At 38.2% G+C, this 18378-nt stretch overlaps 1 protein-coding gene across 5 annotated transcripts in view; it reads left to right on the forward strand.

The window, feature by feature from the left end:
• Positions 1-17165, forward strand: part of LOC136447244 (golgin subfamily A member 4-like) — a 62542-nt gene extending 45377 nt beyond the window's left edge. For 3 of the 5 annotated variants that reach the window (XM_066445963.1, XM_066445964.1, XM_066445967.1), the window contains 9 exons: positions 732-872; positions 1785-1895; positions 3182-3208; positions 4891-5015; positions 5597-5720; positions 6761-6829; positions 7705-7836; positions 8503-8589; positions 13752-17165. In XM_066445963.1, coding sequence (XP_066302060.1) covers positions 732-872; positions 1785-1895; positions 3182-3208; positions 4891-5015; positions 5597-5720; positions 6761-6829; positions 7705-7836; positions 8503-8589; positions 13752-13781 — 846 coding nt within the window. In that variant the 3' untranslated portion in view covers positions 13782-17165. Of the gene's footprint in view, positions 1-731; positions 873-1784; positions 1896-3181; positions 3209-4890; positions 5016-5596; positions 5721-6760; positions 6830-7704; positions 7837-8502; positions 8590-11786; positions 11825-13751 lie in introns of all 5 variants that reach the window. The other 2 variants (XM_066445965.1, XM_066445966.1) reach the window with 2 other exon arrangements.
• The last annotated feature ends 1213 nt before the right edge of the window (positions 17166-18378 follow it).

The following is an 18378-nucleotide window of genomic DNA, read 5'->3' on the forward strand; positions in this document are numbered from 1 at the left end:
GAAGAAATAAGTCAAATCCCAAAAAGGAAATTATACTCACTCTCTTTAGTGTTTGTTGCAAGGTAAATGTCATTTGTGTACTTGTCTGATTGGACATCAAGTTGTTTACATTAAGCTTGAGGTGTGCATTGGAAATCAATTTCTTGATATAGAAGCCGGGCGGGTAGCTACCAGGTGTCCTTGACTTTGTTTTGCCTGAATTGATCTTTTCTTGAAGCAAAACCAATGGTAGACAGAACAACCAATAAGTGCTCGTTTAGGACATGTCTTCAGGCCGAGATGATTATTCATGGTGTGGCTAGCACTTTGTCATTTTGTCGTTATGATAGAAGTTCATCAACCCATAGCACTACAGGGGTAATATATATTGTGTGGTGGGATGTTGTGATTATGCAGTCATGTACTTGTACCAGGCCTGTTTCTTATGAAATGAGTCCATGAAGACAGAAGTTAAGGGAAAGATTTAAAAGGAAACTGTTAGTCATTGTTTTTTCTGCAATTTTCTCATTTCAGGCACAATACATTTAAGTATTGTTTGCTGTACTTTTTTGCTATTCTTATGACAATACATAATTGTAATTTCAAGTTGTACTTCTATAAACCTAGGAGTTGTCGGGCCATGTAAAACAGCTACAGACACACCTGCAACAGCAGGACTACACACTGTATTCCCGCTCACAAGTCTCCTGGTTGTTGTTTATTTATTGGTTTGTTTATTTCTGTCCCCCCAGGAGCGAGAAGTTGAGATGTCGAGCCGTGTGGAACAGCTCCAGACACAGCTGCAACAGCAGGACTACTCCCACCAGGCAGCGCTGGCCAGCCTACAGCAGCACCTGGACTCTGAGAGGAACACACATGCTACTGAGCTGCAGGTGGGGCATGCTTTTTTTAAAAACAAACTCGTTCAGTGTAAGGCCGTAGTTGACCACTCATCGAAGCACTGAACTAATTGTTACTGTAGCAGCATCTCTTCACCCTAGGTCAGAAACATCAATGCTCGTGACAAGAACAACTTCACTGACTCATTAGGAGAAGCAGGGGTTACGAAGGCTGCTTGGGAAATTCCCTACCCCATTCAGGCCGGAATGTTTTGATCCACTCACATCGGCGCATGCCCCTACTCTTTTTTGAAAGATGTTATGGGTTCTTTTACGTGCTCAAGGTGTGACTCTCCTCAAACACGGGACCTCTATTTAACGTCCGAGGGACGTCCCTAGATAAAGCTAGGTACTCATGCTTTGTTTCAAGGGTGTTCTCAACATTCTTTCATACTTATCTTGGTTCTCCCATCGTCACAATGGATGAGCGTCCCCTCCACCTCGCCCCCTCACGTGTTAATGCAGTTTTGTAGACATGCTGACAAGTTGCCTGAGTGATAACAGCTTTTTTATACCAGTGCAGAAAAGAACAAGAAATGGCAATGCCTTCAAGTACTAGAGTTATCAACTCAGAATTGAGGTGTTCAGTTTGTTTTTCCTCATCATGGAGCGGAACTCGTTGCCACCATGTACTGTAGGAGCATCTTCATTAGATAGCTTTAAAAATGCTTAATAGCTAGATGTGCAAAGGTAAGGTGTGATAGGTTGTGTAATAGTTAAGATATGATAGATAAGTGTAATACAATGTATAACCAGCTGCTGCCGTGCTGCGTGCCTTCTGGTGTGTTATACAGGCTATATGCAGAACATTATTTCATATTTGTGCATTTTGTAAATTAAAGATTATTTTCCATACAGCCTTATATCACTGTACATTGGTAGTAAAATAGATTTTTTGCTTTGCAGGCACTGGAAAAAAAGATGAAGGACGCCCTGAGACGCCAGGAGAAGGATGGAGAAGACAGGCACCAAGACGAGGTGCAGAGTCTAACAGAAGAGTGGCATCAGGAGAGACAGGTTTGTTCACTTGGGGGGTATACAGGGGGGGAAGGGGTGGGGTAGGGGTTGGGGGGCGTCAGGTTTGTTCACTTACAATAGGCAAGAAGAGGGGTAGGCTACATGTTTTGTGATGTACAGTACAGACTGTAGTACCTGTACTTTCTCCTATACCTATACATTCAAAACACACATTGACAACTTTAAACACACCACCAAAAACATGTACATTAAGTTTGTATTAATAATAGTGTCCATATTTTGTGATGTCAGAGTTTGGTGAGTATTTTACTGTCTATGGAAAGGTGTTGGTCACTTTTGGCTGTCAGCTTGCTTTTTCTACCTTTGCTGCTTTTTTGTACTCGTCTGGTGGTTAGCTTACAGCTATGGTGTCAGTTACTGTAAAATTATGTAATGAATACATGCAGTGTTTCATAGCAGTTTTACAAATTATCAAGGTCTGTATGCAGTCTAAAATATCTTTGAAATATGTTTTTATTTTGAAAAAAAAAGTGCTGTCAGAAAATATAGTTTAAACTCAGGAAAAGCTTAATGCTGATGACAACTTTGACAACGCAAGTCATTTTGGAATTGTTGAATATTTTCTGTAGTACCATTTCTTGGTATTGGCTATTAGTAAAAAAGTCTACATTGTTATGAACAGTCAAGATTGTGCATGTAGCCAGCATTTGATACAAACCTTGATAGTTATGTACATGTACATGTAGCTTCTTATGCAGCAATCACAAGCAAACATACAGCATACACAGTGTGCACCTTCTTGTTACTCCCAGCTCTTCCCTTGTGTTTATACTTAGTATTGACAATCTACATGTATGTATGTAACTCTATACTCATCATTTTTGCATGAAGTCTTAGAATACTTTAAACTGTACTGGACTTTGCCATATTTTCAATTAACTCTTATTTAGTCTTTCTACCACTAGTATAAGACTAGTAACTGTTGTAGTTTTTTTGTTCAGAATGATGTTTCCTTGGTATTTGCGTCACTTTTATTTCAAATGTGTTGTTGAAATTCCTTTCAAGAATTGCAATTTTTTGCCACTGTAAATTGTAGTCTTCAGCACAAAAGGATTTCTGGTGTCTTCATTTAAGCTCTGTCACATTGACTGTAGTTAATTCCTTTGCGACTTTTCTGCCACTGTATTTTGCAGTGTTCAGTGCACAGATCATTATGCTCCCTATACTTTGTAGTGTTGATGTTTTCTAGCACGTTCCTTGCAGCGTAGTTGTGTCGTGACCTGTGCTTGTTGTGACGTTTTGTTGGTGCTGTGTTTGTGTTACAGTGGGAGGCAGGAGACACTGAGGCACAGGTAAACCCAAACCACTGGACTTTCACAGGCCAAACAATCTTGATTTTACGAATGACATCCTATAAAGAAAAAAAAGTTATAAAGTCCTCCCACACTATAGACATCCTAATATGGAAACCCATAATCTGATACAAGACTGAGTAATTTGACAATGTATAGATGTAAACTATCTGTATAGTATAATTCTTTTGCTGTGACCTGTACATAACCTAGTGGGTATACATGTATGACTCACAGTGTACGATAAAGATCTTCATTCATTCATTTAAAGAGCAAAGTTAGCTGCTTGTTTTGCAATGTTCCACACTCACTCGTTTTCTTGGCAGTAATTACATGCTCTTTCAAATGTAGAATTTCTACTAAGGGGATATTCATGCTACAGCTGATGATTATGGAATACGTTGACTCGAAGATTTGCAGTAATCGTTTGCTGGAAGAAAAGATTTGTTGTGACTTTCTGATAATCTGTCAGACAGAGGGAGGTTTCTTAGTGTACAATACAGCCAAACCTTCTGGGTTACTGATGTCATCCATAAAATCAAGTTTGCGTGGTTTTATGTTTAGTATTATCATCATTTCAGTTACCCAGCTACAAAAGTTCTGATTTGTAGTTAACTGGAATAATAATAATATTGCATCCAAGTTCAGAAAGTGACAGGATTATGAACAACTCCCAAATGTTCCAAAAACATGATTGGCTTGGATCAACATTACATTCAAAATCATAATACAATACAATGCAATACATGTCATGTCATCATCACATTTCTACGAAGGCCCACAAGTACAAATAAATGTGTGCTGGTATTTTCTGGAAACTGATTTGTACTTATGGGCTACCGTACATTTCATGCTACCTCACAACTTCACAATCATCCAACATTTAGCAGTGGCATAAAGTTTCAATGTTACTGTTGTCATTTTAAATTTTTTTCTATCCATTTTGATTTTTTCTTCCGTCTGTTTCCTAAGTTTATGCCCATTTCCCTCAGACCAGCATCTAACCTATCAACGCAATTTCATGTTGTTAGCCATGTTGTCATAGTTACCATTGCCATTGGTTACACAATGCAGATACACTGATTTGCTATCTTTTGAGCGGCAAGTTTAAAGCAGGATCAGAAACAAACTTTTCATTTTGTAGGGTCATGTTTTGGCATAACTGGACAAAAAATTGAGAAAGATATCCAATAGTCATATTGGAGAATTGTAGCTGCTATCTTTCTTCAGAAACTTTGACCTTAGTTTTCTTTACAAACAAAAGGAGAACAAGACACAAGTTTGGCCTAAGAAAAGGGAAAGTTTAATCATTTGACTTTCAGAGAAAAAACGCCTTAGCTTTAGAATATGTGGTAACCATCAGTACCTCTCCAACCTCAACAGCAACAAACCTTGAACATCATATTTAGCTAAAGGTAAAGACGGGACGGAGGGTGGGTGGGTAAAAAAAGAAAATTGCGACAGGGATTGGGGCCATCTGACCAACCCAGCTTGCTCTGCTCAACTGACTAAGGTTATGTGGCTTACCGTCACATTAGCGGGTGGACAGAACCAAATTGTTGTGGGTAATTACAAAAAATTACCCTCGGGACACTTTTTTCCACATTAGCATGATACGTTTTGCTTAGTTCTTTCTTATGGGTGGAGAGTGTCTTTCACGTGTTGGGTCTTTCCTTACTCAGCTCCTTGAGGAACAGAACATGCTGGCTCGCCTGGCCCTGGAGGGGAAGGAAGACGTGGCCCAGCTACTTAAGACGCAGGCTGAGGAGCACGCAAGACAGATCAAACAACTCAAGAAACAACTCAGGTAACAGTGTCTTGATACAAACTCGGATTTCAAAGTGCTATTTTGTCACAAATATGGCTTATTTAATAAGAAATAAAGATCTACAGTGTACAATCATATATGAGTTAGCATAGAACAAAAAAATGAATATTGTGTATTTCGTCAGGGAAGAAGAAGTTAATCTAATTAGGTGGTATCTGTTTTGCTGAACACCCTTTACAATAAATTACGTATCATAATACGTATTCTCAGAACAATATATCAAAGAGAATTTTTAAATTAGTGAACAGGTACCATTTGGTACCCTAAGATTGTTTTTTTTAATGATAAATATTTCCTTGCTTTTGTTGCATTATCTTGTACCACAATCATGTATTATGATACGTATCATAAGCATATAACTTATAAGATTATAGAACCTGTATGGCCACACCAACTTTCTGTTATGGATATAATGATGTCTTATAACAATTGCAGGAAAGAGCTACTGTAGATAAGGCCCAAGAGGCTGCCCTTGTCCAACTGCTACCTTACATACAACATTTCATAAAGTTGAGGAAGATTTGAGAATGCTGATGTTATGGATGATATAAACATTGCAGGAAAGAGCTGGACCAGGCACGTGAAGCTGTGCGTGCCCAGCAGAACCGCCCCCAGCTCCCTCCGGACGGGGACATCAGTAAGGACCCCGCTGCGCAGTGGATAGAGTTCAACAGGGAGCTTCAGGTGGGGACATGAAAACTCTGTGTGTGTGTGTGTGTGTGTGTATGTGTATGCGCATGTGTGTGTGTGTGTGTATGTGTGTGTGTATGTGTGTATGTTTCTGACCTGTGCAGTGCAGGGGATGAAATTTATCATTGCCTTGTTTTTATGTGTCAAAATTTAAGAACAAAATTTCAAAGAGAATTTTAGTGAACAGGTACCATGTGGTACCCTAAGGTTGTCTTTTTTAATGATAAGCATTTCCTTGCTTTTGTTGCATTATGTTGTACCACATGTACCTTCCATCATTGGCATCTTTGTTGAAGAGTTATAGCCTGTGTTTCCAAGGACCTGTCAAGTCTTGAGTACTTCCCTAGTAGACTTGTTTTTGTGTTAATGGAGGAGACCTCCTGCCCTCCATTTGTAAAAGATGCATGGTAATCAGCAAATGCTATTAGTGTCTTTGGTGAAGAGCTATAAAACAGGTTCCTTTGGGACTGAAAAACTGTCAAACCAACCTTCACATTCAAGTCTTAATGAACATCCAAGTCTTGATTTATATCAAGTTTTTGTAAGTCAGCCCTTTAGTTATTCTGACGTAGTATTTCCTTCCTGTCTTGAGGCCCTACCTGCTTATAAACTGTTGCCAATTTGACCTGCAAAACTACATCTTTGAAATATCTTAACCTTTTGTATTGAGTGGTGAGGCTGGCAGACATGCGATCGAGAGGTCACAGGTTCAATTCCTGCCATTCCATGCTCAAAACAACTTAATCCTCTCCTGCTGGTAGTTAAGAAAAGCCACATTCTCATAGGCTTTTTTTACTGAAGTCTTGAAACATTATGTCCTTGGGAAAAGCACTTCGCACGACTTTTCTCACTCCACCCAGGTATAAATGGAAACTCGGTTGGAAGGAAATGTAAAAAGGCAGTTTAAGTTAGGAGAGGGATGGGGGATTCACGATCCACTGCCCTGCAGCCCCAAGGCTATAGGACCTTGACCTTTCTCTGTTTAGTTTTTACATTAATGGGTTCCTTCCTGCCAATCCTCCCCACCCCTACAGGCTCAGTTGTCCCAGCAGACGGCAGAACTGGAGAGTCTGAAGCAGCGAGAGAGACAGCTGAAGCAGAGGGTAGGAACAATCAATACATCACTCCTGTCACCATGTTGAACTCTCTCTCAAGAACACTTGTCTGCACTCTGAAGACTTTAGATGTACTTAATAAGTCTCTACTGCTGTTTCTTTGTGAAAAACCACTCCCACTCTCTTATGAATGTTTTCTTGACACATCTCTCAAATGTAGAACACTTGTCAGTGATCGAGAAGACTGTAGAAGTACTTATTAATAAGTGTCTACTCCTGTTACTTTGTGGAAAACCACTCTCTTATACACATGAAGTCTTTTTGACACATCTCAAATGTTTCTGAAATGGTCTTCGCCCTCTGAGGAACAATTGTCACTGCTCAAGAAGACTTAAGCCTCTACTGCTGGTGAAAAGCCACACTTGTAGAATTCTTTGATGGAGCTGAAACAGACATGTACATCTGTGCAAGCTAAGGATCAAATTGTGTTTCGTCTATGAAGAAAGAGAGAATGTTTTTAGACGTACAAAATGTTTAACTTTCTGAAACGATCTGTACTTTTTGATGAATGCTTGACAGTGCTCAGGAAGACTTTACTGCATGTACTTTAAGAAAAGCCATATCTAACTGTTAGTCCTTTTTTACCTTCTCCCTTCTACTAAAAACCCTAATCAATGCAAATTTGGTGCCGAATGGCTACCTTAGCAGGCTGAAGGTTACTATGGCCATTCTTTAGCAGAATGGTAACTAATCTTTTACTTATCTTTTATCTTAAGGCAAAATAACATGCAATTTGATATGATGGTGGCTTAGGGGTGTGCATGTATGCTCTGACTGATTCTCATGTTTTCCCAACAGGCTTTCAAACTTCTTTTCTAGAGATTTTTATGTAGATAAACTTTTGATCTGATTTTGTCCCCCAGCTTGCCTCAGCGATGGGTAGAGAAGAAGAGGATGTGGAGGCTGATGCATTTGGCCCTCTGCTGACAGAACCCACAGAAACGGAGTACTTAAAGAACGTCTTGTTCGAATACATGATGGGCAGGGAAACAAAGGTGACTTAACGTCAATGAAGGTTGACTTCATTATCAATAAATACAAAATACAAAAGATACAAATGAAGGTTAGACATCCAGGTAATAAGATAATCTCAAAGTAGATCAATCGGTGGCAAGGCAGTAAGTATCAAAAAGGACCAACCTGTGCCAAATGCCAGGTTGGTCCTTTTGATACTAATTTCCTTGCCATCAATAGATTTGATTGGAGATTAGTAATAGGAGACACAATACAAAAGTTGCTCAACTGGATAGATTTTGTAAAAGGTTGAACGATTTTGTATCAACAGTCACTGCGGAAAGATAGTGATGCTACTTAAAAGATGTCTGACCGTTTACAACTATCCAGTTGCTTGAGTAATTTTAGTATTGTGTGGAGGCAAGTTGAGATCTAAGAGAAAATGAGAACTTAGTGACATTTTCATTTACTAATAGATAAATTCAAATTTTTTTAATTTAAACTGTATAACAACATAGAATGGGGTCACAAAACATCTATTTATCAAAAAGAAATTGTCCCTTTATGAGGACATCCTTGGTGCATGGAGAAAGAAAGGAGAAACAAAATAACATCCCAAAAAAAGGAAATTTTGGTAAATGTTCTGAATCCCAATCCAGGCTTTTTAGAAGATTTTTTATTGTTGTTTGACCTTGCTTGTTCCACAGACCATGGCCAAGGTCATAGCCGCCATCTTGAAGTTCCCAGCAGATCAGACCAGGCAAATCCTGGAGCAGGAGGAGACAAAAACAACGGTAATTTTCTTGTCTTTTTTTCTTTTCTTCACTACTCTTTCATTTTTGGTTTCAAATTTTATACTATGTCTTCTTTTTTCTCTCGAATCATACTACTGTCATGCTAATGCAACAACTAGACGTAAACTATTGGGGTATTCTTTTGTGTATAATACCAATTGAGTGAGTGACTGACTGAAGCTGTCTACCATCTCCTGAGACAAAAAGAGCTGAAGATAATACCAGTTGAGATAACATCCACACTAATGATTTCAATGTCACAGTCGATGTCATCAAAAAGTTGCCAAGAGATTTACTAAATTGCTCATCTTAGACTTGACATCCATGCAATTAAAAGAGAAGCTGCCTTTTCCAAAAGCCCATCATCAATAATATGTAAGTGGGGAATTGTAGGAGATTTGAACGCACGAGTTACAAGTAGAAACCCTGTCAGCAGCTGTTCTTTTCAAAACTGTATCATTGCGTAAGTGGGGCATTGTAGGAGATTTGAAAGCACGAGTTACAAGTTAAAACCTTCCGATCATCTGTCAGCCGCCTGATGGATTAAAGTAAGTATGAGATTACCTGTAGCCTGATTACGAAACAATCGGGGACGCCCAATGAGCCTAACACGATCTCCGTGATCGATAACTTCGGATCTGTGACAGTTACTAAATTACCTAATCAATCAGCCTTGACAACTCTCGTGTCGACCTCGTGGGCCTAACGGATGGGCAGAGTAAGACGCTGCATGCCCCGAGGAAATCATTAAGATACACCAGTCGACACGGTTTGAACTAAGGCTTTGCCACCCCCACGTTGTGTATATTGATTAATGTTTAAATGGTCGGGAAGGAATTAGATATACTGTAATTCTTGATTTGTTAACTGTAACTTAATTTAAGCTGATTCAACGGTCACTAGTCAACAGCTAAAATTTCATCAACGCTAGTATTTGATCACTAATATTTGAGACAGTGATCTTTGTTCCCACCGTTAAAATCAAGTGCCGTGACCTACTTCATTTTCCCCCAACCGCTATATTTTCCTACTGCTATATTTTAAGTGATTTACAGTAGTAGCAAACTGGCCCCATTCCATAAGAGTGTGAAAAATTCTGTCAAAATAGAAATCATCAAGATTCACCAGTCGACACGATTTGAACTAAGGCTTTGCCGCCCCCACGTTGTGTATATTGATTAATGTTTAAATGGTCAGGAAGGACTTAGATATACATGTAATAACAAACTGGCCCCATTCCATAAGAGTGTGAAAAATTCTGTCAAAATGCATGTAGTTGGAATGAGATCTGCCACCAAATTGAGTCACTTCATTCAAGCATGGCAACAATACTACCCAATCTGTTCCTTTTTTTTAATTTAGCTTTTTTATTCATGCTGTCAAATACTTGGAACGAAATCTGACCCAAAATTGAGTCACTTCCTCCACGCATACTAAAGATACGACAAAAATCTGTTCCTTGTAACTTTTCTATTCAATGACATTCTGTTCACAAACCACCAACCAATGAACCAATGTGAATGATCCCATGCAATTAGATCTATAAACTCATCTGTTCTTTTACCTAAACTCCCAAGCATAAAGAACACATTCGTCACATGTTTACTCGTAATGCAAAATAGACACATACAAGAACTTTCTTATTGTTTCACAGTAAATCACTTGATGCCCCACATTCGTTTGAGGCAATTTACATCAAGACATTAGTGCCCTTTCTCTCACGCTTTCGATGAGAAAAGATACCATCTACTTGTGCCAGAAACATCCCCCATTCCCCTCAAGGGGTTCAATCGCAAATTTGTCTCCTTTCTTTCCAAAATTACCACCATTAATCATTCTTATCCTTAATGAGAAGAAAATTTGACTTTCAACGGCCCACGAGACTATCATTCTTTTGAGCATGATCAGACATTTACAACTCGAAATCTTTCCAGATCTCACAGGGAAAATTATCACCTTCATGAAATTGATAACATCTTTATATCAAGGGAACCATAACATTTTACAATTTTGAACTTCCAATCTTTTTGCAAAGAGATATTCAAAGGTTTGAATAACACATCATCTTGGTACATATTCTTTCTCAGTTTCAGCTCCAAATCAGGTACAAGACAACTTTATTGGAAATCCCAACTGTTGCCACTGAATTAGAGACCAGTGTACAACATTGATTAAAAATTCATCAACAACAGATTTGCAGTGATTGTGCCATTTTGTGCCATTTTGCCACTTGCAAAATTTTTGAAATTTGAAAAAAATCAATTGGTGCTGGTTTGATCCATTTTACAAATGCCTTTCACATTATTTTGTACAATTTGGTGCAGTCTAGTGAGATACTGTAAATGCGTTTAAGTTTGCATGGTTTTAATTTTGCGATAGGGAGAAAATGATTCAGAAGTGTTTGCGATGGATTTAAGTTCGCCTTTGAAACAATAGTAGTGCTACAGAAACACAGGCAGCAGTGTTCCCGGAGGTTTTAAGTTCGCTGTGAAGAGCGTACCGCAAAAAAACACGAACATAAACCCACTGCGAACATTTTTGCATTTACAGTACCTGCTTTAGAGCTCATTGCTTCTCAGGAATATATCAGAATTCTATGCTCCACAGGGTAGATAGAATTACTACTTTATCTCAACATTTGCAGATGACTCTGCTTTCAGAGAAGCTAGTGGGTGATGGTGGGGTATAGTATGAGTCATAAAGCCATGAATTGTGTGGGAAATGAAGAATTAATCACAATACATCACTAGTCTTGGTGTAGTCATGGAACAACATTACCATTATGAATTAAGTTGTATACCATAGACATTGCTTTATCAAACATATCATTTTCTTCATACATGTACAAGTTCACTCATTCATTTACACATTCATTCCTTTGTTCATTTGTTTGTTCGTTAATTCATTCATTCATTGATATGTATCTACTAATAAGTGGAAGACCTATTGTACGTGTACATGTCTGATTTATATGATCATGATATTTACTTTCATGATGATAACTTTATTGCATTAAACTTCTGCTACTAAAACGACACCTTGAGTAAACTTATCTACTCTGCAAGAGACTATTATGTAGAGTGGGATCATTAGATTAATATGTACTTTTTCAGTAGGACACTTACAGCAGCCTCTCTCCTTTTTTTGTGCTGCGTTCCCTTTATTAACCCTGTGTTTGTTTGTCATGTTTCATGCAGTCATAATGTGCGCTTGTATGGTGTGGCACACGTGGATGGTTAGTTGGCCTCTGTTGTTTGACACTTCTCTTCCCTTTATCTTAGCCTGGAGTCCAGCCTTCTAAGCTTTAGTCCGCTACCCAAGTTCCGCTCCTTGGAGCTCCTTGGAGTGGAGCTTGGGTAGCGGACTAAAGCTAAGAAGGCTGGACTTCAGGCTACTTTATCTGCCTTTCTCTATATCATCTATCTCTCTTCACTGCTCTCTTCAAGGTGTTTTAAGCTTTGGCAATACAAGTTTATCTTAATTCCCTTGCAAAAGTGGTGTGTAGTGCTGGACAGGCCTGGCATTGATGCCAGACTGACCCAGTATTTGGGGCATTGATGCCATATTGGATGACATTGTCTGAAAATCGCAAATTTGAAGCAGAAATGGAAATTCAGCTTTGTATTGAGCTCTTTGTTACTCAAGCCAAAATTTTGTATTTGCCAATAGAACTTAGGACTGAGTGACAAGGTTCTTCATTTGCAACCACATGTTCACAAGGACCGACATTTTGGTTCTTCAAGGTGATAATGATTTGATTTGATTTTGATTTTATTATAATTGCAACAGTGCAATACACGTTGGACACAGGCAGCTATTGCTGGTGTCGTGACCCATACATAATATACCCGTTTTTACACTTGGTTGGAGTGAGGAAAGTCGTGTAAAGTGCCTTTCCCAAGGGCACAACATCGGTGGCCTCGGGATTCGAACCTGCAGCTGGGACCTCCGGGTTCTGGGCCGAAAACCCTGCCGTTATGCCACAGGACCTGGACTGACAGATGAATGCCCCTGTAGCTCAACTGGTACAGCCGCCTCACAGTTAAGCTCCTGGTTCCAATTAGTTGGTAACTGGGAGACCCTGGTTCATCCTGGGTCAGGACATCTCACCTTTTTTTTGGAAGGGACTACATAAAACTACCATGTTTGAGGAGCTGCCTGAACAAATGAATACTGACAAACAGTCACCTAAATGTTGGTTCTTGTAAACATGACTGGTTTTGAATACAGAACTTTATTATTCAGTCATTTACCAACCTGATGAAACTCATGGAAGAAAATATGAGAGGACATTGTACAGAAAGTCAACCTTGTGTACATTATAATGGTTAGACATCCAGGTCGAATGTTACATAGTGCACAATAAATCAAGCAACTGGCTGAATTCTCGAAAGAGTCAGACGTTTCAGATAGCGTCCACTATCCTTCATCAGAGTGATCAATCTCAGTCACTGACCAAAGATAGTGAACGCTATCTGAAATGTCTGACTCTTTAAAGATTGTAGCCATTTGCTTGATATATATGTATTATGCAACTTTGCTTGCCTTTCTGCTTTTGAAAAGGAGCCAAATGTTTGGAGTGATTGATCCAAGCCTCTCTCTCTCTACAGTGCTACAATCATTGTTAACACTTTCTTGGATTTCTGCTGTTACATGAAAGAATGGTGAATGGTTTATAGACAACATTTCATTTTAATCAAACTACTGGGCCATGACTTTTGCCCATTTAAAGCATGATACTGAAGACACCATTTCATGCCTTTGCTTCTGCAGCGGACTTACATACATTTGTAACCCTTCTCACATGTTAGATATGGAGTAAGGTTGAAGGTTATATGTTGATTGTAAACTGTAGAATTTCACCTTGTTGACAAAGAGAAAATATACATTTTTTCAAGGTCACAGAATGATGTAGATTCTTGAGACAAGTATAGAAAAAGGGATTTGTATAATTTTGAAACTAGTCAAATTTGCATTCTTTTATATGTTAAAGTGGACTTACATTTTTATACGCTGTACAGGTCATTTATCTGTTTAGTAGACAAACACGTTTTGCTTGCATACAATGTATGTCTTTAACAGATGCAAAATTAAATGTAGTTGTATGCTGTTGTTGTATAGTCATAACTTCATGGACATTTTGTGTCTTCTGTGCATTTCAGGGGTGGCTATCTCCGCTGACGTCACCTTAACTCAAACGATATTACAGAGAAGCGTTTTCCTGTTCTTCACTACTTCAGTCCAGCAAGACTAACTGTACTTAAGAGAGGCTATTGTTACCGAATGTAGTATTTAATTGAACTTCAGTCATTGCAAAGATGTGAAATACTATGGCAAGTTATATATCTTTATCGCTACAGTTACTGTAAAAGACCAGATTGCTGTACATAATTATTCTAATATAATTGAGATGTAAGTTAAGGAAAATGTTGTCCTGTTGGCCACACAGGTCCCTTACAAACAGAAGGGTTATTATAGTATTATTGATAGTATTGTAAAAGTTCAGCAGACAAAGAAAATGTTTCAAATGTTATATGTGAAGGGTTATAAGTGTTGGAATGCCTGATGTTATTTGCAATATTATGGATTAAGTAGAAGGTATTGGAAACGTTATGATTGTTGGGTTGGTAGAATAAGTGTTACCATTATGATTGTATCTATATCTTATTATTGGATATATTGTGTGCAATTTTGTTGGTGTCAAATTTTATGTTTCTGTTATAAGTGACCATTGAGTTTTTAATCAGTTGTTAATTATGATAATGTTATTGTTGTTATTATCATTACACTTACAGTTGGTGATAATGCCTTATTTCTTTATTATGGCAGCAGAATTATGTAACTTAAGTAGAAATCTATGGATGTAGAACTAGGAGCTTGATGGCAAAGACAAACTAAAATACAATCTTATATTGTGTAAATGCTGCCAAGATATATTGTACAAATTTGGTATACGAATGCTTCACTATTGATGAAGGGTAAGATTTCATGATTCAGTGCTGTTCAGTTCACCTTGATCTTCAGAAAAAGTCTTTTCCAGTAAGTTGTCTCAGCTATATAGTAATTTGGACCTAAAAGTATGTATATATTAGAATTTGAACAAGTTTTAATACACAATAATAGCAGTTAAGGTTCACTTGAAGTTACTAACACAGCGAAGTGACAAACTTTTGCTCACCTTGTCAAATTATCTATCTCCAAAAATCTATAGAAAAACAAGACGTGTTGATCTGGCCTAACAAATGTTTTTGCAATAAACTCAGCACCTCCACACATTGCCGCAAGCCTCTTGAAGGCAGATATAATCTCCCTACATTTAAATCTAATCACACCTTCCATTATCAAGGTTAGCTTCTTATCAGATCCACCCTGTGCAACCATCACTTTAAAGACAACTATGAGTACTTCACTTTTAAAAGATTAAAGTTAAAAGATTGAGATGCTGTTACGGATGTATTTTTCCCATCTGTGTGCTGATTTACGACTAAATATTCACAGTTTGTTTGGTGTAAATGGTCTGAGGGGATGTTGTAAATCATTGTTTAACCACTTAGGCAGATTTACAGGTAAAACATGGCTGCCCCCATGGGCTTTGCTTCTGTGGTTGCGCGAATGTGTGTTATTGATGGACGGTAGTTTGCGGCTATGTTAATGGTATTGCTTGTGTTTAAAGCAAGTGATAAATCTTTGTGTAGGTAAACATACAAGTTGAATTGATGATTTTGGACAGATATACTAGGTACATGTACATGACTTATCTTGTACGAAAGACCATATAGGGATGCCCCTGTACTTGAACCGGAAGCAGCCTCATAGTTGTCAGCTCCTGGTAGCAACTAACTGGGAGACCCTGGCTCAATCCTGGGTCAGGCAATCTCGGTTGGGGCTGCATCCGTCTTTCAGAATGGACATAGAATGGGGGTCCTGTATATATGTTTGAGGGGATGCCGTGAGCACGTTAAAATGGAAGGGCCAGCAACCCCTCTTTGTAAAAATATACCGCTGCTGAAACAGCAAGGGAACTTTGCCCTATATGTGTGGGCCCTATATGTCTGAACGAACGAATGAACAAAAGCAGGACCAGATTGGTCAATATGATATCAATCTATTGATATTTCCATAGTTTGTTCAAGTACAGCAGCTAATCGGCAACATGAAAATGTGTTTAATATTAAGACGTTCCCAACATGTGCCATTAACGGGAGGGTAATACTACTCTATGTTTCGCATTTTACATTTGAGCATATGGCTAATGTATAACAGGATACTGTCAAGTTATTGAGCTTCTGTCCAATTCAATGTCTTTCCATTTAACAATTCAGGAACAGAAATTTGTACAGTTATAGATGCATTGCATTTTGAAAGCTATGCTCACTCATCATAATACATCAAAACTTACTCATTCATGAATCTTGGTCACACTTTTCTGTTACACAAATTGCCATATTGTGCGATCTGCAGGTCATGAATTACTTGAAGCAGTCACAGACGTTGTGAATTGTGTTGAAATTGCCCAGCTTATTAAGAACAAAAGACGTTGTGAGCAATAGAAATAGGATTTGTGGTTTTTGATTAGTGAGAGTAATATGTAATATATGGTGATATGCTCATGTTACAGAACAAGTGATATGGAACTCTTTGGTCATGTAGTCGATCTCGTTTTTTCATTTTCGATTTTCTTGTAACAAAAGACTTTATGATGTTGTTTTCCACTGTCATAGGATAAGGAATGTCACAGATAAGACACTGCTATCATTCTAGTTTCTCTAGAGATATATCGTTCACAGGAATAGTATATTGAACCTCATAGTATACGGTAAGAGGTAAAATGTAACTCAAGTGGAAAATTTCACTCGACCGCGGATGCCTTTTGCACGTTCAGAGCAAACACTAAGTAGTACAAAGTACAAGAACAATGCCAACTGTACATTTGGTCTTCCAAAATGTAAATACAATGTTAGACAGTAACTGTTACTTATGTCGTTTTAGCTGCTGCCATAGCCGTGAGACAGCAAGTAATGTTAGTCAAGAGTAGATGTGAAAGAAACAGAATATTCTTAGAAGAAATGACATACGATAACGTATACAGTATTGAAAAGGGGTGCACACATTCCAGTAGTTATTATGTTTGTCAACAAGTAGTGATGTTATTGCAGTTTCTATTATTATATTTTATGTGATGTACTCCTATGAATTGTGTAGAGAACGTTTTAGTGCAAAAAGTTGGACAGTTATATCGTGGATGAACTCAAGTTGTGCCACAATAATTTTCTCATGAAATGTCGAGCCTATAGCGTTGCACTAACTATATCGGTAGAATTCAGCTGTACAGTAAAATGCTTGCAACAAAAGACAAATGAATGTAAATATGTTGCTTTAAAGACAAAGTAGAATATTACACATATGGTAGAGAAGGTGTAAAGGAAAATTGTTGGAAAAGTATCTTTACAAGACCTATCGTTGAGAGGATACACTTCTTTTTCAGCTCAGCAAATGGTTGATTTATATGCTTTACAATGTTACTATAGAATATATGTAGGTGGCGCTTGGAGAGTTAATAAACCACACAAGACTCAGTTGGTTCAAGTTTTGTTCGTTATAGAATGCACTTTTCCACCGACAGCGCACGAAGATGTCAACTGCTTTCTTGCAGTCAACGAGAACAATTTTACGCAAAATTGAATGGGTGTCTCAGCCGTTGACCCATTTTGCTTGGAATTGCTTGCAACAGTTCACCCTGGCTAGATTGGATTGGTGTCATAAAATTACACTCTTACGGGTCTATTTTTGTCAAAGTCATTACTTTAATGGTTACCGACTGCAAGAGTTCGGAGAAATACCTCCATGAAATATTCGATTATGCAAATGACTTGCATATTTACATAACGTAGGCATGGTTATGTACACCTTTAACTAAAACATGTCACAAGTATGAAATTCTTAGTATATCCCTTTGACAAGATATGACACTTTCGCAGCAGACGACCGATGATTATGATGATGATTTAAATTACACCCATATTTGCATAATTGGTATCTATTGATGTTCCGCCTGCCATGAATTACGTATGTTACGTATATCAAAGTCCTATCATCACAAACCCTTGAATTTCCTCATTGATTACGCAAATGAAGTCCTAATTTCTGAAAAAAATGTTAAGATTTACATCACCTATAACAATACTGCAAACAACTATTGTCTCGTGCGATTCAAATTTCAAATGTTGACTGTTCAGATTTTTAATTGAAATATACGAGTTTAAAAGAAATGATATTTGGTGTGACGCCTGAATTCTACCGAAGTCATCAGTTTTATCTGGCTGCTACGTTGTATGTCTGGAATACTGTCAATTAACGAACCCTCACTTTAACCGACTTTGTCATTTACACGTACCTACGTGCTTCCATTATGGACAGTTTCGTCTTCATATAGCGCCCAATTGCTCCTTCACTTACCCCGATCCCATACCGTGCTGTCTGAAGAGATAGATCAGGTTTTCAGCAGCACAGCGACCAGGCTCTTAACACGTCAGCATCAATTTGGAGCATCAAACATCGGAACTAGACGCTTGAATGTAATCTCCAGGCAGGTGTTATTTGATGATTGCATATTTCTTGGAATTTTCTCGCTGGAATTTCCAAGAAAATTTCGTTGACCCGTTAACACGTTTGTTTGGAAATTCGTAGAAAGAAAAACAGGGCAGCTAGAATTTTTTTCCTCCAAACATCTGCTCGCATCGGAAACATACCATTATCTTGATCGAGAGTATTGTTTCTTTCATTAGCATT

Source organism: Branchiostoma lanceolatum, chromosome 13 (genome assembly GCF_035083965.1).
Source record: "Branchiostoma lanceolatum isolate klBraLanc5 chromosome 13, klBraLanc5.hap2, whole genome shotgun sequence".
NCBI classification, from domain to species: Eukaryota; Metazoa; Chordata; class Leptocardii; order Amphioxiformes; family Branchiostomatidae; genus Branchiostoma; species Branchiostoma lanceolatum.